This window comes from Lichenostomus cassidix, chromosome 6 (assembly GCF_008360975.1).
Source record: "Lichenostomus cassidix isolate B80296 chromosome 6, HeHo_3.0, whole genome shotgun sequence".
NCBI classification, from domain to species: domain Eukaryota; kingdom Metazoa; phylum Chordata; class Aves; order Passeriformes; family Meliphagidae; genus Lichenostomus; species Lichenostomus cassidix.
In genome coordinates, this window is record NC_139487.1 from 21108419 (window position 1) to 21135935 (window position 27517).

The window sequence follows — 27517 nt, forward strand, 5'->3', positions numbered from 1 at the left end:
TGATTTATTTTATATGCAAAATGATGGCTCATTGTCTGTGTTAGCGTTGTGACCCTGAAAGTATTCCTCAGCATAGGTATGATGCTGTTAATGAGGTCTTTATTCAGTATGGAAGTAAGTAATGCTGACAAAATATAAATGGCACATCTTGTGTGAATCTAAGTATGTGCATATACTTTAAGTCATTTCCGGAGACATAACTGTTGTGGGTGATGCAGGAATTACAGGTTTGCAGCTGAGGTCTTAAGTCTGAAGCTACCTATATGGCTTTGCTTTTCTTTTTGACACTGATCTGTGACAGATTTGGATAAAATTACTGGATTTCCGTGGATTGTTAAACATGATTTGCCCGAAATGTGGTGAGTGATGTGCCCATCCTCCTGTGCTCCAAGGTAAGAAGCAAGCTGCACTTCATGTTCTGGCAGAAAGCAAAGGGAGCATGTCCTGCTGGAGGAGCAGGGTTGTGGCAGCGCTCTGCTCCAAAGGGCCTTTCAGAGGCACACTTGAATTATTTGCTCCAAACGTCAGTTTGACCTACAAACAAGCCCAAGTAATGGAGAGAGAAGGCAGCAATAAAAACATAAAGCACAAGCTTAATCTTCTGTAAAATCACAAATGTTATTTGCACTGTATCAGTCTCTGGCCAAACTAAACTCTAGTCAGTGCCCAAACTAGTCCTGGAATCTTGCAGTCCTTATTTTGCTTCCCGTTGGGTCCCAGTGTATCTTAGCAAGCTCTGCCTTCTCTTGTGAGACACTGACTAGGCTGTGGGAGATGTTGCCTTGGTTCAGGATTTCCTGATGAACGATTTCAAGGTGTACTCTCCTGCTCCCACACCAGCAAACAGCACTGTGGGGCACTGCCTGTACCAGTGATCCTCAGGAGGAAAGCAAAGTGTTAGCAAGTGCTTTGATGAGGCTACCAAACAGTGGTTTAGTCTGTAGGTAACAGGGCTGCAGGCTACTCGGCCAAAGGCTCTGCCTCTTGTTTCTGTCTTGCCAATTAAAAATAGCCCCCCTGGCTAATGCCAAGGGATATAACAGCCCCACGTGGGACAGGTGCAAGCTGTCAGTCAGGTGGCTGGAAATACCTAGAAAAGCATCAGCTCTCCTGCAGGCTCTATGAAATGACCAAGAGGAGAGAGCAGAGGAGAAAGCAGGGCGGTTTGCAGCAGGCTCTGCTCTGCTAAAGGCAGCCCTTGCTGAAAGTCTTTGCCACTCTCAAGGCAGCTCCTTCCCAAAGGTGTTCTGTTTGGTTTGCTCTGGTTTTCTCTTAGTTGGGCTGTTTCCCCAAGATGTGGGTGCAGTACCTGAAAACCAGAGCTTTAGCAGAAGGCTGGTGTCTGCTTCTGGCAAGCTGGAACATGGAACACCACTCGGGTGCTATCTCTGTCCCAGCACTGCAGAAATGCTGTGTTGATGATTTGGACTGGGATTCGGGAAGCAGGGACAGGCTGGTGTGATGGCATGACTGAGTCAGGGCTGTACTGTTGCGGTGTGCACACTGACCAGCAATGGACTGGGGTTTATATGCCAGAATTAATTTATTATCTTCAGAAACAGTTGCCTCCAGGACAGTTACTCCAGTAGCTAAATCCACAGACAGGCTCCTTCTTGGCCATTATCTCTACCACATCCAAATGCACCTGAGTTAATTTCAAACCTGCCCTAGCTGGTGTGATTCACCGATGGTTCACAACACGTGTCATTTTCACTCTGGCTTTCCAGAGGGGATGTGGACTTTTGTCACCTGATAGCTGTTGATTTGCCCTTGGTTTTCCACATACTTTTTATAAGTATAAATCCCTGCTCTGCTTTTCCTGTGGCACGGGAGAACTAGCAACAAATGACAGAATAGCCCAGATCACTGCAGCACCACAGGAAGGCACAGGATCTTCCCTGCCAGCACATGGTGTGGTGAGCATATCCTCCTTAACAAGACCATAGCCTGAGGTTACCTTTATTCAAATTTTGCCTAGGTGTTCAAAGTTCAATTCCAACTAATCCAATGCTAATAAATGCTACCATGTCAGATGTAGGAAGAATTTACACCTAGAGTTGCACGAAGGTTAACGATCTGTCTCTGCTCTTTGACTTAATCTTAAGAAATCCCCCACAGAAGACTAAATGCACATATCATTATCATTCTTGTTTCAGCTCTTAACAGGCATTGGCCCCCAGTCCCCAGGTGTCCAAGATGTGGGAATTTAAACCCATTTGGATCCCAGTAGGTGGTTAGGATGCAGGTCCCTCATATCTCAAATGCCAGTCTAACCACTCAAGAACTGTGAGAATTCATTCTTAGACATGTAAGGAAGTTGTTGGCTTACAAAGGAGGATTTCTTACTTCCCTTGGTAAGAAATGAGGAAGTTTAACTGAGCGTGGAGTGACAGACATAAAAATTCATTAGTGTTTCCGAAGGCATTAATCAGGATTAAAATAACACTTTGGGTTCCTTAATCGTGTGCTGACTTTCTTAAAGATTTTATCTTACTGGTTAGTAATATGTGGTGTTCTTGAAAGGTTTTCTCTGGTCTAGATCACTAAGAGGACTTTAGTTTGTCTAAGGATTTTTGTACATTAATGTTCCCAAGCAGAGGAAAGAAAAGTCTGAAGCTGACTTGGATTCAGATCCATATTTTCTTGATTCCTTTTCCTCCTTTTCTTTCCTCAGTCACAGAAGTCTTAAAAAAAGCTTGTACAGCATTATCCATATTCTAATCATCATCCCTGGGATGTTGTCCTGCCAGATCTGTGCTAGGCTTGAGCTAACTTGTCAGCTAGTTACAAACCCAGGCAGGGTAACTGAGGATACCACCCTATTTAGATAAAGAAACCCAAGATGGGGTGTGGCTGACAAGATTGTTGAGTCTTCCCGGACAGACCTGTGGGGAATCTCATGGCAAAAAATCTCAGAACCATGCTCTCAGGCTGAAGATCCCTTCTGGCACAAACCTTGTGTGCTGCTACATCTTTCTTGCTGCCTGAGTATAGGCCAAAGGTGAAAGATTTTTGGAAGGCCCTTCCTTCTGCCAGAAGTGATTAATGGAAAGCAGACGGCCAGCAGATCGGAATAACAGCTTGGGCGCCAGGATCCTGCCAAAAGAAGTGCATTAGGGTCACTGAGCACTGGCTTTTATCACTTGAACATCTGTATCCTGCTCTGAGGATTTCAAAGCACATCTGAGATTCATCCTCTTGGAAAATGAAAGCACAGTAGTCCCAGGCATGCCAAAGATTGCAATGGGCTTAATCAGACAAGCCTATTATACTGCCCTGGCTTCTCAGAGAACTTATTTAAAACAGTGAGAATATCTTCAAATCAGTCTCCTATATATAAATTCCCTGAGCTGTATGAAATCAGGAGTACAATAAAGGAAAATAAACACATTACTAAAAAAACTGTCTATTTGCGCCTGCAATGACTAGCTGTGTAAAACTAAAAAAACCCCCAAAACCACAAAAAATCCCCAAAAACAAAACAAAAACCATGCCCCCCCCCATCCCAACCATAAAAAACAAGAGAGAGAGAGCGAGACAAAAAAACCCAGTATGTATGCAATTGCTCTTGGTCCCATGCATCCTGCAGTCTAAGCCAGCTCACAGAAGCCTGATGAGCTGAGAGCTGCTGGCAGTGCCAGCTGTAGAAGCATGGAGAAGGCAAGGCTGTGGATTGATTGGCATGTTGGATACTGCAGAGAAAGGCCAGGGAGGCAGATGTATCAGAAAGCATCCACAGCAACACTTCACGGCAACTTGTGTCAGAAGAAAGCTGCCAAGTGTATTGAAAATGGTGCTGGAGGCATGAAAGCCTGGAACAGAATGTCCCCCTCCTGGGAGTGACCAGAGCTCAGCTGAGATACCCCAGGATGCAGTGCAGTCCTACACAACATGACTCGTGTTATATTTGGCACTTAGTGCAGCTAATCTTATGCTATAATACTGAACAAATGTCAACAGCCATATAATGGCTCAAAGTCAGAAGTTCACTGTATCACTGATTCAGCCATCCTGCACTGGGTTGGTGGATATACAGCCTGGAACTGCACTTGGTTAATGCAAAGGCCATCTTTATTTTATGGATTTTGTTTCATTTTTCTGTTACTTCCTTTTCATAACCTGAGCCACTGTCAAAAATATTGGATATCACAGGGTTTGACTTTCAAAGGGTAGATTATTTGGCCCTTCCTGGCTTAAAAGCGTTCAGAAAAAACACTTTGCTCACACTTGCAAAGTGTAGATGTTTCCATTTACTGCTGCTGGGTGAATTTTCAGTGACAGCAGAACCCTGGATGATGATGCCATCAAGCTGAGGCATGTTAGGCTGCTGCTTGATGGAGCTACTCCCTGTGTCTAAACAGAAGAGAGATCTCCATGTAAAGCATCTTGCAAGCTTTATCTTTGTCATTCTTTAGCTTCTATTTCAGTGTTCTGTATAATAAATCTTATATTATTATCTTCTGATCTCATTACAGCCTTCTCCTATGAATATCTAATCTTGGTGGATGAATCTAGCACACTGAAGGATGACTTTTGGGTAGCTACTGATTTAATTATACTGGAAATGCACAATTGCTAACACCAACCATGAGACTTCCTGCACAGCTGAATCTCTATAGCTGCTATTACTTGCAACTTTGGTACAGCATAGCCTTTTTTTTCTCTGAAAGAATCAACATATCGAGGTTATTCTAACTAGTAGCTTTCTATTACAGTCATAAAAAGCTTTTAATTTTATCCTTCTTACCAGGAGAAACAGGGAGAAAAGAAACCACAACAGCTGAAGCCTGACTCAAAACTATAATTACTGCGGCTTGGTTGAATCTCCAAGCCTGTCTGCAAGAAGAAGGGAAGTGTTGAAGTAAAATAAGGTAATTTTTTTTAACCCTTTCTGTAGGGATACCTGAGGTAGGATAACTTAAAGCAGTTTGGCACATGTGACTGAAGACCTGAGAAGTCAGATTTAGAGCAAATACACTACTGAAAGGAAAGTTTCTGAGTTTCTCAACTCCTGAAATGCACAAAGTCAAATATCCATTAACTGAAGCATCAAAACCATTTCTATTTCTCAAATTTATGGGGCCTATCAGACAAAGATGCTTGGATTCACAGAAGGAGAACTTTGGACATACTGGATGACTGTAATACTCCAATCTCAGTGTCACTTAAGAAGCATTACCAAGCTGTTGAAGTTCACCTGGATAATACATTTGTAGACAACAACTACAGAACAGTGTGGTTTATATGTTCAATAATTTTCTGAAATGTGGGAAGCTATTTCAGAAAAAAAAATATTTAACTTGTTTCAAAAGACATATTTTTACTACACTCATAAACTTAAATATGCAGTGTGTACCCAAGTTTTAATCAAAATGCAGGTGGAAATGTGAAGTTTAAATGTATATAAGAATTTATTGAATTGAATTGCAGCTCTTTGTTATATTCTATTTATTAAGGTTATATTTTCTGCTTGAATCATGTGAGTTGCCTGGAAACTTTCATCCTGGGTCTGAAAATATCCTATGAGAAAACTTATCTCTACATGACAAAAATGGAGCAAAGGCTCACTTCTCTCTCTGAAAGGACTTCCTTGTGATCACTCCTTATGATCAATGAGCCACATGCTATTTCTCTATATATGTACTAGCTGGCATCTTAATGTTTATTACTTCCTTAATGTGTTGCTGGGTTAATTGAATCATTGGCCCATGTCCTGCTGTGAATGCCCATCAAGTGACAGAGGTCTGTTTGGTTGACAGCCCTCAGTGACATTTTTTAGAAATACGTATTTTGTGGATCATTACTTGCAGATCTTTGTCCTCAAGATCTGTCTTTGGTTCTGGTTGTAACTGACACTGATGAAGTGAGCGACACTGAAATTTTCCACAACCTGCACCTGTGAGTCCATCTGTAACCTCACACCATTCATTCTCCCAGCACAGGCTTTTCAAGTCTCTGCAGCATATTGTATCTGAAAGCCAACAATTTTCAGCAATAACTACTTCTGCTTAGTAAGCAGCAGTGTCAGACAAATGTCTCTCCAAATCATAGCATAGGAGAATTTTTTAAAATTCTCCTGAATTTTAAAAATGTGGGGAATGTGTTCTCAGGGTATGAAATAGGTATGCCTAGACACTTCTTCCTTCCAAACAGAAAGAGGACAGTGAGGAAGTTGTTTAGTATTGTTTTAGAATGGTGCATAATTTCTCCTGGTGGTCTGATTGTATACAAATAATATGGCCTCTTTACACTGTGATATGTCAGATTTACTGTACCTATCTTACCTTTGAATGTGGAGGATTTTAGTCTGTGTAGATTTTTAAGCAATATCTTATCTGTCTTTTGATCACATGCTCTGTTAGTTTTACACCTGGGTATGCAAGATTTTCAATGTGACATTAAAAAAATAAAAGTTGTAGTTATGTAAGGGTTGGAAAGCAGGACAATTTTTTTCAATGTTCACTTTGTGCTGGGCTGTACAAAAGAGGTCAATGTCATTACCTCCTTTTAGCAGGAGGACAAAGAGTGTTTAAGAGAAATGAAATTAATTGCTCTAGGTAAACCTGTAGTAAAGGCCTGATTTCTTCATTCTTGTCAGCAGACACCTTTGCCCTCATTCCTGTCACAGTTCATTATCCCCTTGTATTAGTACTTACTCGTGCTTCTGTCTGTCTGCCTTTGGTTTTTGCACCCTTTTCAGTTCTTTGCTCCTGAGCACAAGAGGCATTTAGGGCTCTTAGGCTCCTGAATGGTTAGCTGTGGGGACTTTCTCTTTTGCCCAGAACCACAGTCAAGTTTACAATATGGGGTTAAAATTGTAGAAATCTCATTCTACTTTTTCAGCTGTGGATGCAGTATGCACAGGTGCTCCTGGGAGATGGCTTAGACCAATTACATCAAGTGCAGAGATTAAGCATGCTCCTCCATCAGCACACCCTTAGCAGAAATCAATTGCCAAACTGTACCAGGGGAGATCCTTCTCAAGTTTATAGGCTGAGTGGGTGAGTTTTACTAGAGAGCAAAAGGGCAATTTTTTCATGTGATATCTGAAATACCCACCTCAACATGAAAAGCACAGAGCCATCTCAATTAAATCATTGTAAAAACTATTTCAATTGGGCAAACAGCATTTTTCCCTTATAAAGCACTGAATATTTTAACCAAAACGTCTGAAAAAATGTTCTGACTGACACAAATTTCTGAACTAGAACCTCCAATGTGAGTAAATAAAAATGAATCAATGAAATAAGGTATTACTAAAATAAGACATTTCACTGGTGGTGATCAGGCAGATCTAATTATAAGAACCCCTATAATCAGCTCTGCTGCACTGAGTCCTGCACCGAGAACTGGGCAACTAACTAGAACATGATTGTACATGTACATTGTCAAACTTCTGTGAAAGAGGGAAAATGCAACACAGGTCCTTGTGTGTGTGTGTGTTCTATTACTTTATATTCAAATGAAAATGCAACCCTTAAAGGACTGGATGAGTCACATAGGGGTTGGCAAAGGCTGCTTCCTTTCCACATGCCACGGGAGGGTGTGGACCACACAGTTTTTCAAGGAAATCATGCAGGCAGAGAAAGTAATTAATTCACTACTTTTATACTTGTTAGCGTGACAGCTGTCAAAACAGAGCAGTAGATAAATCACTTCTTGTATGTTTTTAAGAGGTTTGTCCTATCAAGAGAAGCCTCTCCTCCCAGGTAACCAGGCGTGTCAGATTGCTCCGGTTAAACTCCACTGATCACAGATCAATCGGTTTTAGGTCAGTTCCACCTGGGGCTGTCTGCTTCCCCATGGGATGTGCTGGCTGTGCAGGAGCACTCAGTGTAGTACAGCATGTCAGTCTGCTCTTAGCAGACGGTGACAAGAGCCTGAATTCCCTGTCTGTCGCTGTCTCCTTTCGCAGAGCCTGGGCTGTCTCTGGGCACGCACAGGGCAGTCTCGGGGCTGGGCAGCCCGGCAAAGCCTGCCCTCCGCTGCCGGCTCTCCCGAAAGGCAGCGCCCCGGCAAGGACAGCACAGAATCGCCCAGCCCAGTGCCACTCCTGTCGAGGCTGCAGGACAGAGCGCTCGGGTTCCGCTGGCACTTCACCCTTCGTTCCTGTGTGGCTATAGGATAAAGTTGGGGCCACCCCACACTCTTTAAGTGTGTGTGAGGGCTGGTCCCACTCGCTCAGGGGTCCCTGGCATCGCACCCAGAAGCCCAAGGCGACAGCCACCACATGGTGCAGGACCCGCTGGCCAGCCCGGCCTTGTTCTGTCACCCAGCACCACCATCCTTCCCACAGCACAGCTGCTTCCAAGAATCTGCTGCTTCCCCCTTGTTTAAAGATTCATCAATCTTCCTTCCCACGCAGAGGGGACGCTGCCTTTCGGCCTCCGGAGCCGAGGCACTCTCCGTGCCAGAGCTCGGCCAGCCTGGCCTGGCTGAAGCTTCCTCCTCTCAAAGTCTGAGCACTTGAGGCAGGAGCTCAGGTTATGGCAGCCTGCAACCCCTCCAGCCTGGCTACTGCAAGTGCCCTGCCATCACATGCTATGCCTGTAAAGCCTGCTACAAACAGGCACCCTAGCAAGAGAGGTGACCCTAAGAAAGACCTTCTCTCAGGGAGAAATTAACTGAAGTGCATACAGCAAATATTATTAGTATCTTAGCATTGTTTATTTGTTTAAGAAGGAAACTGAGTCCCTCAAAAGCAAATGGCTTACAATATGTGCTTTTACCGTAGAGATGCTCTCAGTTTTAGAGCTGTGCATCAGAGCAGTTTACAGTAAAGACCATAATCAGAATACCCTGAGCACAATAAAGACACCCTGTAAATAACGTGAAACGTCATGAAGCCAGGCTAGCAAACTATTTTCTCAGGGAGGGATTTGCCTGGGGGCAAGAAGTTTTCTATTCACCCTCTCCAAGCCCCCTTCTGAACATACTACAAAACTCTTGGGCACAGTCCTCTGCATGTTCCTCCTCCATGGCTGAGTTTGGCTTTGTTCCCATCAAGGTGTTATTTACAGCATTTAGGTTTAACCCTGGAGAGGCTTCAGTGAGAGACAAGGCCATAAAAACATTGCTCAACATCTTGTGCACCTGTGTCCCTCACTGGGTTCAAGCTTTACAATGAGAGAAGCAGTGGAGGCAACAAAGTTCTTTTCAGCAAGGCAGGCAAGTAAAGTTCTGGAGGTCTGCTGCTCTGCAGTCTAATTCCTTTGGTGTAAAGTGCACTGAGTTTTTTGAGACATGTAATTTTCATTCAACTACAAAAAACTTGAGATAACTGAAAAACTTGTAACCTCTAAAACTAAGTGCCATGCATCCCTTTGACCCAGTAACTGCTACAGTCTACACCATGAGCAGAAATGTCAACAGTACAGCACAAATGAGTAGCTGTTCTCTTATTTATTTCAGACGAGAATTGTTGCACCAATCACTCAAACCTATTGTTCTATATAAGTAATTTGGAACGCTGGGTGTATCTCTATGAGTTTCTCAGTGAGTTTTGCATTAATTGTTGTGTTTTGCCTACAGGTCAGCATTTGATTGTGTGATTGACCCTCCCTTTCTTGGAGTTATCCCCTGCAACGATTGAAGCCTATTCATTAACTTAGTTCAGGGTGTCAGGACACCTGATTTTTTGTAAATCTAATTTAATCTTTTTGTTTTTTAAAAAAAGTCTTATTCTTTGAAGATATAAAAACTCCCAATAACAGTAACAACAACAACAAAATCCTAAGGCAATGAAAACTTCAAGAAAAAGAAAAATGAAGGAAAAAATTATTAGCAACCAAATTAAAATTCAGAAGAATGAGTAAGTACAGGCTCTTCTGCATGGGTTTGTTTTTTATTTCAGTTTCTCCTTGCTCTTGAACAAAACCTTTCCCACATCCCTCTTATTATTTATTTGGGAATAAGGTGCTTTAGTGTTGACCATGTACTAGAAGAGTGTGTAGTATCTCCACAGGCCATAAAAAGGCTTGGATTTTTAGTTTGTTTTGTCTGTAGAGCTGTGAGAATCACCTTTCATTAGCTATGTAGTTGTAAGGTGCTCTGTGTCTTGATCAGCGTTAGTAGGGACTGCAAACAAATTGGTTTCCTTGTTAACTTTCTCAAATTCGCTTTCTGTTTACTTTCTCAGCTCTAAAATCACTGGTTAATATTACCTGGTGTTCTTCTGAGCTAAGGTATTGTCTCTATCAGGTTATTTAAATGTGTTAGCTATGTGTGGACCTGTTTTAAGTGTGTCTTAGAATCTGGTTGAAGTTAAACTTCCTCCTAGTTGTTTAAGCTAAACTGAAAGGAGGTTACTTGAAACTGCTTAGGAAAAAAATGGAAAACATAAGTTTGTCAGTCTAAAGGATCTTGGCAGTATGGGCCTCTTCTTATTGCTCTCTTAGGGCTTTCCAGAGGCCTGGTTTGCAGAGGCCTGGTTTGCATAAGTTGTAAAAAAAAAAAAAAAAAAAAAAAAAAAAAAAAATATATAATTTAATATCCCTGCCTATGGGATGATGAATTGAGCAATGATTTAAGCAGTATATACCTAAAAGAAACAGTGTACAAACAGGATAAACTTAAATGATACCTCTATTTGCAACTCAGGGATTTTCTGACTCCAAAGAGGTTATACAGCCATATGTAATTGTTGAATGGATTAGTAATTAGTAATCCTTGGTGGATTTTTCTTCCACAAACCGGTCTTGTTTCCCCTGGAGCCCATATAAACATTTAGCTTCTTGTGTCAGGTAATTCCACTGGATGGCACTCCTTCGTAGAAAAAAAACCCCTTGGCTTTGTTTGTTCTAAACTTGTTTCTTGTTAGCTTAGACTATTTTCCAGTCTTTCCCTGCTGGTTACACTTTCATAATCTTTGCAATATCCCTTATGTCAGCTTGTTTCAGCATGAGGAGTCCTAAATCACTTAGCTATTCATTGCTAGACCTTTTGTAAGGCTTCGCCACTGAACCTTCAACTTGGCGGTCTGCATCTGGGAGGGAGAGAAAGCAAAGACTTCAGGCTCGTGTCAGAAGTGAACAAAAGTTATCTGAACTGTTTGGTGGCCACTGGTATGTACTGGAGCCACTTGCTCTCTTTGTGTTGCTCACATACACTACTTCAGTAATTGCGATTATAAATTGTGGAGAGAGAAGCAGAGTTTCTGTTCAAATGGCAGTTAACCTACATAGTGACCTGGGTTGTTTTTTTCCAAATGGTTCCATAAAACATGTGACTCTGATGTCAGTTACGCATAAACAAGGCTGTATTAATACAAAATGTTAACAGTTCAACTGCAAGTGGCACAAAAACCTGAGAGCTGCTGAATTTCGACAGAAAGCCAGCCCATTCAGACGGAGTGCAGCTTCATTGGAGGTGTGTGCACTGAACGGTATGAGGAGAGCACTAAGAACAAAGGTCCAGAGTAGTTCAGATGGCTTGCCTTTTTGGTGCTCTGAGCTTTAGCAGATATGCTGAGAGAAATAAGGCATGGTTGTACGAGAGAGGGGTGGGGGAAGAGTGAGTGAAAAACACTGGCAGGCACAGGCTGTTGCTACGGAAGCCTGGAAGAGTAATGCAGGGGAGTTTGTGTGCTTTTGTCTGTCTCAGATTATGCCTCTGCCTTGTCTCACAAAGGAAGTGATTAATTGCTTTTCTTGCTCAGGGTAGGGCAGTGGTGATTTCCTGGATTGCTAAAAATAAAGCCAAACCATTACTAAAATATTAATCTTTAAAGGAAAAAAAAAAGTATAAAATGCTGATGTCTCCTATAAGCAACTGAACCTTTGTTCAGAATGGATTTACAGTACTGGTATAAATAATAAATGCAAGTCTTTCAATAATGAGCAACTTACGCCACAATCTATTTTTATTTAATCAGATCTCTATTTATTTCTAATGTATGTTTCCATGCACAGTAAGACACACTAGGTTTCTTTTCCTACTGCTATTTATTTTCTCAGTGTGTGGCTTTCCTTCTTCATTCATCAATACATACCTATCTGTGGAATGCTTATCTTATTTAAAATTACCAAAATGAAACATGTCTTGGGTCTGTTGATGTGAAAGCATTGGACTTGCACCAAAGCAAAAAAAATCAGTTGCTTATCTTTTGATATAACAAGCAGGTGCTGACTGGCATTATGTTGGGCCTTACTGCTAATCTGATGTCTTCTTAATATCCTGGAAAATTAGTGTTGTACCATGTATTCTGGAAAATGAATTGTGCTAGATGATATGAATTTTTCATATTACACAAATTTTTTATTTGCAAATAATTTCTGCTTTCTTGATGAATTTTGATCGTGTCATAATACAAGCAAGCAGGGAAGAACATGAATTTTAGAAATGGCTATCGTGCAGTTCCTAGGCCTAGCAATGGTTTGCATTGGTGACTCGGCGATTCCTCCTGCAGAGCTGTGCAGTGGCTGCCGCACAACAGCTGGATGACCGTGTTTTCCAGGCACGGTTTAGGGTCAGATAGCACTATGTAGGAAAGGTTTCTCGCTACTCTTGGCCTGAGATACGCTGTCTTCTTATGCGGGTGTCTGTGAGTGGTGACCTTTAAGAGGATTTAGGCAACTGGAAAGTCTGGGGCAACTTGTCTGCAGGAGGCACCAAACCTTGTTAGATGGAGTACAACTGCCAGACCGGCAATGGACGGAGCGTTTCATATCATCTAGCACAATCCTGTGTGTCTGTGGGACAGCCGTCCCGCGGGGTGTCCCTGTGTGTCTGTGGCTTTCGGGGAGCAGCAGCAGACCATGAGGTGCGATGTGTTCAGTGGCACTGGGACAGCCCAGAGGAGCATCCATGCGGAGCGCTGCTGGGGACTGCGTCATGGCTCAGTGCTGGGCGGGTGCTGCTCCCGTGCGAAGGGAAAGAGCTCCTGTGGGCTCTGAGCAGCCGGGGCTGCTCGCAGCGAGCGCCATCCGCACCAACTGCAGGGCGGCTCTCCCGGGCCGGCCCCAGCTGAAGGGCTTCTCCAGCCCGAGTGCCAGGGCGGGAGGCAGGCAGGCCCTGGCAGGGTGACCGACAGTTTCCCGGGAAGAGCAGCGGCGCAAGGATCCTAGTATATCTACAGTCGAAAGCCGCCCGTTCCCAGGGGGAGCAGAACACTGGCCCGCAAGCCCCAAGCCGCAAAGCCCCCGGGTGTGGCTGGTGTGGCTGCCGCGGCCCCCGCAGCCCCGCTCCTGCCCCGCGGCCCTCCGCCCGCCTCAGCGCAGCGGCCCCGCCCGGCCTCGCCCCCTCGCAGGCCCCGCCCTCCCGCAGGCCCCCGCCGCCGCCGGGGCTGCCCCTCCGAGCGCCTGTCGGGCCGCGGCGCCCCCGGCCGTCTCCTCGCTCGGGACTGCCGCGGCGCGCGCCGCTGCCGAGCTCTGGGCCGCGAGCGCCGGGGCCTTGCGGCGGGCGGGCTGCGGCGCGGCGCGGCGGGCGGGGCAGGCGGCGGGCGGGGCGGCCCCGGCGCGGCGGGGTCCTGCGCGGCGGCGGGCGGGCTGATCGGTGTCTCCTTCACTTCGCCCTCCAGTGCCCGCGGCTGCAGCAGCGCGGCCTCCGCACGGCCCGACCCGCCCGCGACCGGCCCCGGCCCCTCTCCGCCGCCCGCCCGCGACACGCAGGTGCCGGCCCCGGCCGCGACCGGTCCCGCAGGGCAAGGGGGGGGGGCGGGCGGGGCTCGCCCGGCTGCGAGCGGGTCTGGGGCCGCGTGGGCCGGGGGTGGCGGGGCCGCGGGCGCGTCCGAGCGCTCCCGGGATCGGCGGGGCGGGCGGGGGGCTTTCCGTGCACGGTGCGCCCGCGGCGCCGCGGCCGGGCCGGGTTTAGCGAGGCGCGGCGGGGCGGGAGGGTCAGGCCGGGATGCCCAAGATGGCCGCGCCGAGCGGGTCGGTTCACCTTGCGGCGGGGCGGGCGGCGCGCCTGGCGCCGGGCCTGGGGCGCCGCTCGGCCCTGCCCTGCCCTGCCCTGCCCGGCTGCGGCCGCATCCCCGCTCTCCCCTGCGCTGCCCTTCCTCTCTGCGAGGCGCTGCTTTACTACCCTGCGTTCGCTTCCCCAGCCTGTAGTCCATTTCCTGACCTTCTTACAGTTTCTGCATTGGCTTGGCCAATTTTAGGCTTGCGTGTCCACCTCCGAGGTGTGAGTAGGGAGAGCGTTAATGCACGGGTAGGGAGGTGGCGTTTCTTTCTTTTAAGCTCTGTGTCGTATCAGTGTAAGCCTGAAGGTCACCGCGTGTCCGATGTATTTTAACAAATTACTTTTAAATTATCTCAATTTTTTGTTGCTATTTGCTGTTTTTTTTTAATTGCACGAGTACAGGATTTTTAAATTATAGCCCGATCTGACTTCTAGTTTGATCTTGAATATTTTGATATCTTAAAATTGTTCGAAATCTTAATAGAGGTCTGTGGCATTCTTTAATTGTAGGGCGTGAGAGTTTTGAAATACTACCTCCAAGGAAAACTGTGATGTAATAATTCCCGTAACGTTAATACAGTTTTCTGTTCTTGGGGTGATTCTTTTTTGTTCTTATCGCAGAAGAAAGCATGATCGTGGCTCTTGAGTAACAGATTAATTAAACTTCTTTTTCATCATGGTGGCATGAAGCAAAGATTAGGGTGGAGCCCTCACTTGGTTCAAGTATATTCTGTACTTCAAGTTGAGTATTTTGCAGTTTTACAACAAACCTGTAGTTGCTAATTGATATTTATATTTTAGTCACTTCTCAGTAGTTTTTAAGTGAAAGATTTTTCAAAATAGGGTTGAAGAAAATTACTTGTGATTATAAGAATTTGGAAACCCAGCTAACATTGGAGGACACAGGACTGATTTTTTTATGGTCCTGTTTTCATTTAATGAGCACTCTGTCGATGACATTGGTTTATCAGGTATTTAGTATATCTGAAAAGAACTCTTGGTTTCCTCTTTTGTTCTCATCTATCCCTGTCAGTATTATAGTATAGTATTAGAACAGCAGTGTGACAGTTGTGCACTCCTTCAACGTGTTATTACAAAACTTGCATCTGTAGGCTAGAAGGTCTGACAAATGTTGGCTGGTTTCCCTGAAGTGGTAAGGATGCTTAACTAGGCCAGATAAATTGGCAACATCCTTTTTACTGTAATAATCCTCTGAATTTTGACACAGATAAAAGTTTGTGAACTTCTCAGGACATTTCTGCTTAGCATAAATCTCCTGTCTGTACTGATTGTCTAGTTAGATTGGAAACATTGATAACAAAAGGGAAAAGCTAATTTCTTTACACTGTAAAAGCATGTTTGTGCTAAAGACTAATATAAAACTTCAAAACTAAAAATAATTCCTCTGAAGATGCTAGTTAGAGGTGAGACCTATTCATTAAAAGAATTGTGTAGCTAAACTTTTGTAATGTTTAAACTGCTGAAGAAACTGTTGCTGTACAGCAGAAATCTATAGGCAAGAGTTCTCACCCTCCCTTTTAATTTGGTCTGTCACCTGCTGCTTTTTATGGAATAAATGATGGGAACCATTTAATGACTTGTCATTGGGATTAGGGTCTGTTCTTCTATAGACTTGAGCTTGGGCTAAACTTCTCTAAACTTCAGATGCTCTAAGTCCTTTTCATGTCTCTTTTAAAAAAAATTAATGTTTAGTTTAATTCCCTGGAAAACCAGACTTCTTATGCAAGTGGTAGATGGCTTGGTATAGTGACCTGGTTGTAGAGTTTAGACATCTTTGCTAAAGAAGTTCTTCTGGATTTGTGTGTATGTGAGTGAAACTTGAGTGTAAGTATTGTTTTTCAGAGGAGGTTGAAATTATCCTCTTAGGGCAGTAGGGAGCTGAAGTAGGATACTCTGGAAAACTGCATTATGAATTGTAGAAAGACAAAAAACAGTTTTGTGTGTTCCCATTGATTGCTAAAATACTCTGGGTTGTTTTTTTTTTTTTAATAGTAGCAGTTCATACAATTAGGCTGTGTATGGCAGGTGTAGTTAGGGTTTGGAAGTTAACATGTGATAACACTGCCCTTGTTATTTTTCAAGTTCTAAAGATAATTTTTTCATTTACTTGAAAAGAAAAAAAAAAATCAATCCGCCACACAAGAGCAAGATAAAAAGTCAATTATGTTAATCTGGCTCTCACTGCTAAACGAATGTGACCAGTCAGTTTGAGAAGATAAGATTTTTGTTTGCTTGTGTTTAGCCTTTTCATGGCCTTGTCTAGTTAGTTTTATTGTTCCCCCCATCCCTTCTCCCCTCTTTCACAGCATGAGGGACATTATTAATATGCTCTGTTTTCTGTATTCCACAACTTTAAAATTACAGGGCCTCTGTAACAGCATCTCTTGCTATTGAAATCACGGGAAAACAGTCTTTCAGGGAGAGTACTGATAAGAGTGTGTCTTCCCAGGGAGGAGAATGATGTGGGTCTGGTTGAGCCCTTAGCCTGGTGTCTGTAATGGGGCCAGAGAGGCTGGGCCATAGCTCATGTCCAGTGACAGGTTCTTTAACAGCAAGATTGCCAGAGGCTCCCTATTTGAGAAAGGGACTTGTAAAGAGGTGTCTTCTCACAGACCCCACACTCCTCCTACTTGGATGTTTTAAACTAACAAGACAACCTCCCAAACTTAAGCTCTTGTATGCTATAAGATTGTTTGCTGGTTAATGGCATTAGATATTGTTTTTTAAATTGTATGTCTGCCATCTAAGAGATAGGGCAAAAATGATGTTGGAGAGCAGATATGTTCTCTTTTTACATTTTCAAAAATAAAATCTTGTGGGTATCTTCAGGTAGTTTTCATAAGCATGTGTCAAACTTGACTTTGTAGAACTTCAAGGAATAAATCTCTGCATTGCAGCTTTTTAGATTTCCTGTGTCCAGGTTTTTGGCAGTAACTATGCCAGCTCTGGAAATGTGAGCTGTTAGTTAATTTCTGGTAATGAAAGACATATAGAGAAATCTACCTGAAAAATTAATAACTGTCTTGTAATGCCTCTTCTGTGCCTAAGCTGAGAAAACATCCCATGTTCACAGTGACCTTAATTGAAAATCTAGGTGTTTCACAGAATACTGTAGTACTATATCTATTAATTAAAAACATTTGATTATATCTATTAATTGCCTTTATGTAGATAAATCTGCATTAAAGACTATCTTGAAAGAATTATGATAGCATTTTTTCATGTCTTCAGTGGTAAAAGTTTCATTATTAATTAGCTCTTTACCTTTCAGCACCAATGGCGATTCCTCCAGCATATGTAGACCTTGGCAAGCCTGCCAGAGATATCTTCAATAAAGGATATGGTAAGAATAGTACTTTTTATAAGTGGTATTCGAGGTGCATCAATGAATTGCCTTCTTAAGTCTGTGTGGAAAATTGAAAGATCAAATGCCAGGGTTTCTGGCGAGGAAGAAGGTGTGCTGTGTTCATATCTTTGCCATCAGCTAAGAGATCATTGAAGGCTTTTTGTGGGTTGTTTCGACATGAAGGCTGTTAAATCTTACTGCTCGAGCCATGTAAATGTCAGAGGTGTACAAGTATGCAAGAATGTAAGCAGCATGCGTAGTTTAACTTAGGAGCACACTTTCACTGGTCTGTCTGTGCCACAACATTTGTTGATATAGAAAGGGTTATAGACCAGTGTAATGTTGTAGCCTTTTTTGGACTAAGAGGAATGGCTACTGGGATAAAGAATCTGTCCGCATTTTAAAATGCTTTAATACCAGGCAGCTGCATATTTAATCATTCTTTGTCACAGTGCTATTTCTTTATGGTGTTTCGAAACACGTGGGGTTTTTTTCACCAAGACTGTTGCTCATCTCTGTGGATAACGATGTGAATTGACACTCCCATAAAACCCTCTTATATTACAGTTCCAATGGCTGTGTATTTTCCAGTGACTTTGCTTTTATTTTGAGATATTTTGTGTAAAGTTTTTTGCTTTGAGATACTTTGTCTTGGTGCTGAGAGAGACGTTTTATACATTAGGACAACTCTTCAAAAGGAATTGACTATAAAAACTATGCCATTCCAGGAACAGAAAGTAATGTATTTCCTCTGTCACTACATTTCCTCTCAGAGTTATCGTTTGGTAGTTAAATGTACTCGTGTAGAACTGAGAGGTACTTCTTACCTTGTTTTGGAGAGGCCTCCTTTACCTGCATCATCTAAAAGTTCAGTGTTGCTAAGTCAGTCTATAGCTGTTTATGTATATATGTGGTACACTGCTGAGACTGCCTGAAAGACCAGCTGATTGAAAAATGTGCAGGGCCTTAGTTAAGGCCTAATCATGTAACTTTGACTTCTGTTTGTTAAGGTTTTGGGCTGGTGAAACTGGATGTGAAAACAAAATCTGCAAGTGGAGTGGTGAGTTTAAGTAACTTTTATTCATTATGTTTTTTCCCTGGATATGTTCTGATACTTAGTTAAAAGGGACACTTTTCTGATGCTGTGAAGTATTTTATATGTTACATGAATGCTAAATTTCTGGTGTAAGATAATTTCAGAAGCTCCTAAAGATGTGAATGTAACAGGAATATTGCCTTGTTCAGTAATTTTTCTATAATAAAAGGGTTTATTAGTTGTCCCTGGTCTTGTGTGAAGGTGAACAAATAAAGTATTTTAATATACCAGCCACAGTATACAGATTTTATTTCTGAAGTACCTGAAGTACCTTCTGAAATACTGTTTGTATTTGGTGAAAATTTCTGGCATCTTGATTCTTGTATGAAGTAGTTGGCATTGAATTGGCATATTGAATCTTTGGCTCCTCTAGGTACTAAAGTGTTGCAGTAGTATTCCATGCAAGATGTCTTGGTCATGCAAGCATTACGCACTGTAACTTTTATCTATTTCTAGAGCAGACTTTGTAAGATACAAAGGTAGTTTTGTATCTTATCTCCCCATAAGTGGAGTCTGAGCAGTGTAACTTGCCGTTAGAAACAATGCTCTGTTTTTTCTAGGAGTCTGTCTCCCAACTGAAACACACTTTGCAAGAGCCATATTACAGAGGTTGTTGTTCTTACTTTAGCATATTTCGTGGGAGGACTACCAGTTTTGCTGGTAAAACTCTGAAAAACCCAAGCACTAATGTGAATCCTGTATCAGTTATAAGCCGTCCTTCCAAGGAGGAGAAACTGCTGGCATGGATGTACTACAGATATTTTAAAGCAGAGATAAGAGATAATACAATAATGTGCTTCTCCTGAAGCTATTGCCACAATGGTTACAGTCACATAGACCCTGTGTAGTAGGAATAGCACAAAGCAAGAAGTTAAAGCTGAAAGTATTTGTGTAGTTCCCATCCCTTTCCAAGAAATAGACCTACTAGAATTATGCATCTGTGAATGTTGTAGTGGGTCACTTAATATAGTACAAGTAAATGTCTTGGATGGGGTTAGATTTGATCAGCTGTCATTAAAGAACAGTCTCAATCACATTTGCTTTGTGCTGTCCGGGCTTAGGCTGTAAGAGTGCTTGAGGACTTGTGATTTCAAATCTGTGTTTCTTTCTGGGGAAGGTGAGTGTTAGAAGTCTGTTTGAAACTAATGTTGAACATGAGAAAGACAGAGATCAAAATGTTTATTTATGTGTTTTAAAAAGTTGAAATAATGAACTTCTTAAATCATAAGGGCAATAAATTCTTCACTGGAAAAAACTCTTCAACATGTATTTGCAAACCTGGCTTCCACTTCTAAATGCCTTCAGTTTTTGAATAGTTTACACAGAAACTATTCATTCTGGTTTTTGTGAGAATCCAAATAGTGAGAAACATCAGTGATTACTTCCTTTAATAAAGAAATGTGAATGATACTGTTAACTTCCAAGTACTCTCAAGAATTCCAGATCAGACCACACCATACTATAAGCCCAGACTGTTTGCTTAGCTCCCACTTTAAACATGAATGTTTTTCCTGTGTGTCATTGAACCAAACTTCCAGGGGAATAGAAATTTTATAGGTGTCAGTAAAACATGTGCCTGTGGCTGGTGTGAAAGGCTAGTGCATTGGTTAGATTAAGAACTCTTTTAAAAAAACAATTTAAAAATCCAAACAAAAAACTAAACCACCCACCCCACCTCCAATTTGAAAAATTATGCCTTTCTACGACATTTTGCAGTTGCACACTATCTTCAGGAGTGGTTGACAAGAATAACAAAAATACATATGTGATCCTTAAAGAATTTTGCTGTAGTTGCATTATGTGCCTTATAATGTTCTTGGCTCTTGGTGTAATTTTTAAGTTGCTCATTGGGACTATCAAACTTAGCCTTACATTTCAAGAACTTGTTTGTGCTTCACAGGAGAAACTTTATGGTGGCTACTGTCTGGCTCTGGAGTTAAGTCACCACCCTGTACATTTTGTAATTGTGGCAGGAACACTGCAGTTGAGATGGGGATTGGGGGGAGGCCTCCATGTGGGCATGAGTCATCCAGTTCTTGGCTGTGCTATTCTCCCTTCTCCCCCTGCAAGTAGGCTACTGATTTTAAATTTTTTCCTTATAATAACAAGATCTTGGTGCTTGCTGAAGAAAATACTGTGTAATGTTTTCAGGATCACATGTGTGTTCTGTGCTTTTTAGGAATTCACAACATCTGGTTCATCGAACACAGACACTGGAAAAGTGAATGGGAGCTTGGAGACCAAATACAAGTGGGCTGAGTATGGGCTGACTTTCACAGAAAAATGGAACACAGATAACACTCTGGGAACAGAAATTGCTATTGAAGATCAGGTAATAGATTAGGAGAATATTTATGTATTTTATCTCTCTGTAAGAACTGAATTAATAGCTTTATCTTCTCCCCCCTTCAATTAGATTGCCAAAGGCTTGAAGCTGACATTTGATACAACTTTCTCACCAAATACAGGGTAAGAATTGTTAACTTTTTTACCTTATGTAGGGAGTAACAACACCCATGGTCTGTTGAACTGCTCTGTGGTATTGACAGAGCTGTTCATACGGTTTGCAATTGATCCAGCTTAGCAAATCCCAATGGCAAAGGCTTCTGCTCTTTACCATTGCATCACTATGGGGTTAGTATTGCACATTTCACAACTTTGCTTCTTTTCTGGGATAGAAATACTTGGAAGATTGCAGGAAATGTGAAACTGCTCCTATATTCATTACCTCTGTGTGCTCTGGATGGGCTGGCTGTACTTTTCCTGGTCCAGGGGATGCATGTGCAAGGCATTTAGATATATTGCTTAGTCACATGGCTTGGATTTGGCAGGTCATTGAGGAAGATCATGTATGCTTGTCTTAAGATAACTCTTTCTCTTATTTCAGAAAGAAAAGTGGTAAAATTAAGTCAGCTTATAAACGTGAATGGATAAACCTGGGTTGCGATGTTGACTTTGATTTTGCCGGACCTGCAATCCATGGTTCAGCTGTCTTTGGTTATGAAGGCTGGCTTGCTGGTTATCAGATGACTTTTGATAGTGCCAAATCAAAGTTGACAAGAAATAATTTCTCTGTGGGTTACAAGACTGGAGATTTCCAACTGCACACTAATGTGTAAGTACTGAAAACTTCTCTAGCTTTCCAGAAGCTGGCTTTCTTTACCTTTCCTTCTAGTCAAAATACAAATGCACGAAATATCAAGAGGCGCTTACGAGGCCATTAATGGAGTGCATTTTTCAATAGGAAACTCTAAATAAATGTAAATGATACTTTGTATCTCTCTTTTCCAAACAGTAAACACCTGTGACTGGTTGGCACTTGCACCATGATATGTGATACAGCTTGCAAATACTGAAGTACATGCAAATTGGAAGTGCAGTACTTCAGTTTTGCAGAACTGATCATAATGCTTTTTCTAGCTATCCCATTATATGGAGTGGTATCAGATTACAATTTAAGGGCAGTAGATTTGTTAGAGGTAATAATTAGTGTTGCACTAATGCTGTAGTAGTTTCTAGAGCAAGACTAGAGCTTTGCTTCTGGACTTCTTGAGTAGGTTCATCTTGCCTGTCAGGGTTGAAGAGTGCATGAAACAGTGTAACCAAACAAGTGTAAGACATCTGGTTTATGAACTTTCTTCAGGCTTCCTGCCTTTAGTTCTTATGTATTTCAGGGCAATCTGATCAAAACCTACTGAAAATCATGGTGTTTTCAATCCAAATTCATAAATATTGGTGGAGTTCTAGTGCGTTTAGATAGTTACAAGTTTTTGCTTTTGAAGAGGAAGCATGGTGATTGTATCTTTCTGAATTCATGGAAATTGAGGAATATAGGAGAAAACTCCAAAATACTTTATAATACAGGCTGTAAGAATTCAATTTCAAATTACTAATGTAAAACGTTGACAGATTTTTGAAAGATCGTCCAGTTCTTTAGGAATTTAATGTGTTCAATAATTATATAATTCAGATTGTCCATTTTGTAACCGTTAACACACATCTGTCAGTTTTGTAAGGATGTGATTTGGAATTTTGTTCAAGGAATTTGTTCGACAATTAACATGAGAATTAGCTGTAGCACTCTGAAATACTGTTTTATTCCCATGAATTACTGCCGTTTAATTTTGCCCTGAAGCCTTTGTTCATTTCCCCTTCTCTTGTCAAAAAGTATGAAACAACTCAAACTTTTGAAATTCTCCTTTGAATGAAAACCTGAAGTAGTAAAACAAGGGGAAAAAAAAAAGATGGGATTATGCAAATAGGAAACTAACTTTTCTCTTAATTTGTGCAGCAATGATGGTTCCGAATTTGGTGGGTCAATTTACCAAAAAGTGAATGACTCTCTTGAAACTGCTGTAAACCTGGCTTGGACAGCAGGTAGCAACAGCACTCGCTTTGGCATTGCGGCTAAATACAAGTTGGATAGCACTGCTTCTATCTCAGTAAGTATGGCTGTAACCTGAAGGGTTGTGCAAAGTAGCGTGTTTTCAGTTTCTCTGAATCCGTGTGTTGGTAGTACAAAAGAAGGTAATAGGCTGGGAAGCCTTGTAGGAATTACAGTCCAGGCAATTAGAATTAAACAAGCAGTATTTAAATTCTGTAATGTTGCTTACAGCAAAGTCTTGTAGAATCTCACTGGCAGATGTGTTAATGCTAGAGATCCTACTCTATTTATTAAAAGAAAAACACAATTAAATAAAAAAACTTTGTGTCTGGGTCTGTATATTTACAGTATTTTTTTTTTAAACCAGTTTTTGGGGAGCTCTGTCACATTCTCATGGTAAGAACTCTGGCAATACTGGTTAAAAGTTGATAAGTAGACAAGTTTTCTGAATGTTACAAAGTTGGAATCATCCTGTTGAGGAAGTGATGCAAAGTGTGATAAATAATTTTGTAAATATTGTTTATGAGGATATTATGAAATATTTGCTATGTGACTGATTGGACTTGCAAGGTACTAATTCTTCTGTAATAACATGAACATGGAGGATTCTTCTGATGTGGCATTTTTTGGGAGACTGGTGGTAAATGGTTCTGGCCTTCTGAAAAGGGGGAAAGTGCTGAAGTTGTTCTGTGAAACCATGTTCCAGTAACAGTTCTCCCTGCCCTTACATTCCCTCTGCTCTTAAATTTGCAACTGCTTCAGCTGTAATTTGAGGGACAAGGGCATAGCTGGCAGGAGAGAATTCAGGAAGAACAGGGGTACTGAAAGAACAGGTAAAATTTGGTTAAACTGTAAACAGTAATGTTGCTGTAGTTATTCTGGATTCTGAATGGTAACAAATAACTAATCAGTTACAACATGTCAATTGCCTTTTTATTTTTTTTTTTTTTTAGGCAAAAGTGAACAATTCTAGTCTAGTTGGAGTGGGTTACACCCAGACCCTGAGGCCAGGTAAGAGTCATCACATAAATTATGTCACATACATATCTTCTGTGCATCCTAAAGAAAATTATAGAGACCTCTGCATTTCTATGCAACTATTTTCCTTCAGAATAATTTTTCTTTGAAGGCCGAGTAGATGTTTTGCAGTAGCTTCAGTTGTACATCAAACCTTTATCTGAACAAGACAAACTCAATTTTATATAACGGTATTAATGCATTATATTCTTTACTGATTTGTGCTGGAGTGGACTGTATTATGTTTGACAGCTTAGCTTTAGGCTAGGCAAAGCAAGTCTTTTTTTTTGGCATTGCTTTGTCCAATCATACCATGTTGAATGATAGCAGGTCTTTAAATTATGATTGTCAAAACCCCACACTTCCTGCTCTTCATATTTAGTAAAAAACCCTCCAGAACTTAAGTTGATCTGCCTAAATATGAAAGCACCTGTTAAGGCTATTTTACCAATGGTGTTAGTTCCTTATTTGGAAACCAGTAAAAATCCTAATTTCTGTCTGACCCTTTGTAGGTAGGAGTGTCTGTCTATGCACAGTTTTCTGCCTCCTTTGCATGTCTTAATGCAGGAAAGAAGAACTCTTGTATATTTAGCAATTAGGGACTTTGTTCACTTTATAACTGTTCATAAAAAGCATATAGCTTTCTCTTCACGTGACTAACTTTCAGTAGATTTCATGGGTGAATGTATTTTTCTCTAAAAGTCTTTAAAGTAATTATATAGAAAGAGAGTTACAGCTGGGACTTGTAATAACAGAGGTTGAGTTGCATGAAAGCTACTGTGTGTGTGTTGTAAACACGCTGCTTAAAAATCTTACAGGTGTGAAGCTTACACTGTCCGCTCTGATAGATGGAAAGAGCATCAATGCTGGTGGCCATAAACTTGGTCTTGGCCTGGAATTGGAGGCTTAAAAAGGTGAAGAAACTGCTGCAGAGAAGGGATATCAGAAGAATTTGGCCTTAAAATGTATTTCCAATGTGACCAGCAGGCTTTTTTTTCCAGGAAGGATGACCTAGAACAAGAGCTGTATTTGAAGTATTTAGACAGTTACTTGTTAGCTGGTTTCTAGTTAAATTGGTTACCCATCTAGTTAAAATTCTGCATTAGTGCAGTCACTTAAACATTATTTAAATGTATTTAACTGTTTAATGCGCTACCCACAAATAATGAAATAGACATTTATGAAAACTGTACAATTGTGTGCATGTTTGTTTTTATGTTCCTTTTAACATTCGATATTGCCATTGAATGAAAAATAGATCACTGGATGTTCTGAAATGAGGTCAACTATTTTGTTGAATGACCTGAACTAGAAATACATTTGGTATCCCAAGACAAATTATGAATAAAACAAGTACACACACATACTTGTGCATCAGATATTTTAAGAGTGAAGATATGAGGGTAGTGCTCAGTTAAAACTTAACTCTAAGTAATCCAAGTAGTGCTCTGTACATTTGTGCAATTAAGGACCCCCACCCATGGCAATACTGAATATAGGTGAACAGTTGGATTCCTCAAGCAAATTGAATGTGCTTTTCTGTCAGGTAAGGTTTGTCACAACACAATGGTTTAATTCCCCCTGTGATCCACGGGTGAGATGTACTGTGTATCCTAGTTGGCCTCCTGATTCAAAAAGTGCAGATCGATGTACTTGGCGCACTGAGACATTTAAGAACTGTTCCTTGAAAAACCTCACCACAAACACACCTTTTGCTTATATTTGTATGAAGTGAGATGTATCTCTGCAATTGAATGTAACAGTGTAATGGTATAACAGCCTGCTTATCCCAACTGCTGTGAGAGGTTTCTGCTTAAAATGACTGAAATAAAGACCATTTTAAATGGAGATGGAGGAAAATGCATCTGCTCTTGCTTTCCCTTTAACTAATAAATCTTGGCAGATACCCATTTTAAGTCCAGAAACTTGTAGAATAACGGGAAAACTCTCATGTTTTTCCAGGACAATATTAAGAGAGAAGTATGAGGGATATTTGGTCTGTGAACCTAATGTCCCTTAAGGTCAAACATAACTAGCTGTGAATGCTTTTAATGTGGAATATATTAAATGTAGTTGCACTGCTTACATTTAAGAGTTGGGATTTACTGAGTCTGGGAGAATGCTTGGAGCCTGCTTAAGATACTCATAACTGAGAAGGGTGTCTCAATACCTAGTCTTGCAGTCTGTGGTTCACAGCAGCTCCCTTCACAGTGCAGGTGGCTGGCTCATGATCAGGAAGCTTTCTCTGGTTTGAAAGTATTATCAGTTGATACTGGATTGAGATTAGTGCCCATAAAAGTCCTCGGCGATTGGCTCAAGGTCTTGTTCCATCCTGCACTGTTGCCCTCAGACTAAAATTCACACATGAAGCACTCTGTTATGAACTGCCTGTGTTTAGGCTTTAGCTGTGGAGTAGCTGAGCCACCTTCTTTGCAGAAGACAGAGTAGAGCTTAAGCCTCCAGCTCAGGCTCTTGAGCAGGCTTGGTGGTGTGTTTGACTGGTTTTCTTACATGACAGTAAAGCATTTGTGCTTTCCTGTTGTCACTAAATGCCCTTGTCTGAATTGTATTTCTACCATTTGGTGGTGGAAGAAGCATGTAAGGTGCAATTTGTTGCTGTCATTGCATGTTCAAGGTCCTTAATATGTATTTGTAGTTTGAGGTGGTTTTATGTGCTAGACCACTTAAAAGCTAGAGACCATGCAGCCAGACAATTGAATTTTTGTATGTGTTCTCTTTTCAGTATAACCATCTTTGGTGCCTCACAAAGTGTGTCTGGGCTTCTTCTGATACAAAAACCACAAAAAGAAAAAAAAAAAGCATAAAAAACCAAACCAAACCACCAAAAATCCCCAAAAGAAACCAAAACAACCTACCAAAAACCAAAAAAACCCTCCCTGAAATGTTGTGTGCCTGTATGTGTTGTCCAGCTGCAGCACCCAGGCAAATAATGGATTGTCTTTTGGTTATGAATGATGCCTTGTTTCCTTCCTTAAACCAGCAACACTGGTGTTTCTCAGCTTTTGATGGGGCTGTAATTGTCTGACTTTTTTTTATGGTGGTGGTTTGTGAGTTTTGGTTTTTTATTTTAGCAACAAACACTAACCTTTTTCTTCACTACCTGCTCCTCTAGATGATTTTTTTTTCCCTGAGGCCACAAAATGGGTAAGTGAAATAAAAGCACATGTTGCTGAGTTTCTCTTCAACTCTTAAAAATTAGTAATGGAAAACTTGAACCTACTCATTTTACTCTGTAAATGTGCATGACTTTACTAGTCCTGAGCTTTTCAACCCTAAGTAGTTGTATTTGTTATAATGCTGATAGGCAACTGGAGAAGTAAAAGGGCTCTGCAGTAGTTAAGAGAACTGTGAAAATGTGCATTTTCCTGAAATACTCTGTCATAAATCACTACTTTGAACATGAAAAGGAAGTTCAGTGTCTATTTCTTGGTATCTCTCAAGTGAGGCTCATTAAAAATGGCTTTCAGACTTTTCAGCTGTTACAGAAGCTTTTGGTGTAATTGGAGTTCTGTGGTAAGGAATATCAGTAGTTTATATAGCTCTGTTTTATTACAATATGTAAAAAGCCTTAATGATAACTTTCAGTGCCAGACAGCCTTTCCTCAGGTGTCCTGAATAAAAACCCCCATCACTTGAGATAACCCATTGGTTATGACCAGAGCATCGTTCTACATCTTGTTTGTGTGAACTGTAGCATTGCATTCCTGCCTAGTACAGCTGGAGTAGGGGGTGTCTG

General features: G+C 41.5%; 1 protein-coding gene and 1 long non-coding RNA gene across 3 annotated transcripts; both read left to right on the forward strand.

Annotated features, from left to right (window-relative positions):
- Positions 1–296: 296 nt before the first annotated feature.
- Positions 297–6562, forward strand: LOC146435461 (uncharacterized). 2 transcript variants are annotated; one of them, XR_014853079.1, is made up of 4 exons: positions 297–392; positions 4476–4640; positions 4751–4871; positions 5091–6562. It is a non-coding gene; the product is annotated as an uncharacterized LOC146435461 (long non-coding RNA). The 2 variants fall into 2 exon arrangements; XR_014853078.1 differs by having other exon boundaries at positions 4751–6562.
- A 6886-nt stretch (positions 6563–13448) lies between these two features.
- Positions 13449–25608, forward strand: VDAC2 (voltage dependent anion channel 2). The gene is made up of 9 exons (XM_085065608.1): positions 13449–13607; positions 17189–17260; positions 18274–18323; positions 20539–20691; positions 20776–20828; positions 21247–21474; positions 22651–22801; positions 23697–23754; positions 24579–25608. Exons 2-9 carry the CDS (start codon positions 17194–17196, stop codon positions 24668–24670), a joined length of 852 nt encoding a protein of 283 aa, XP_084921734.1. The 5' UTR covers positions 13449–13607; positions 17189–17193; the 3' UTR covers positions 24671–25608.
- The last annotated feature ends 1909 nt before the right edge of the window (positions 25609–27517 follow it).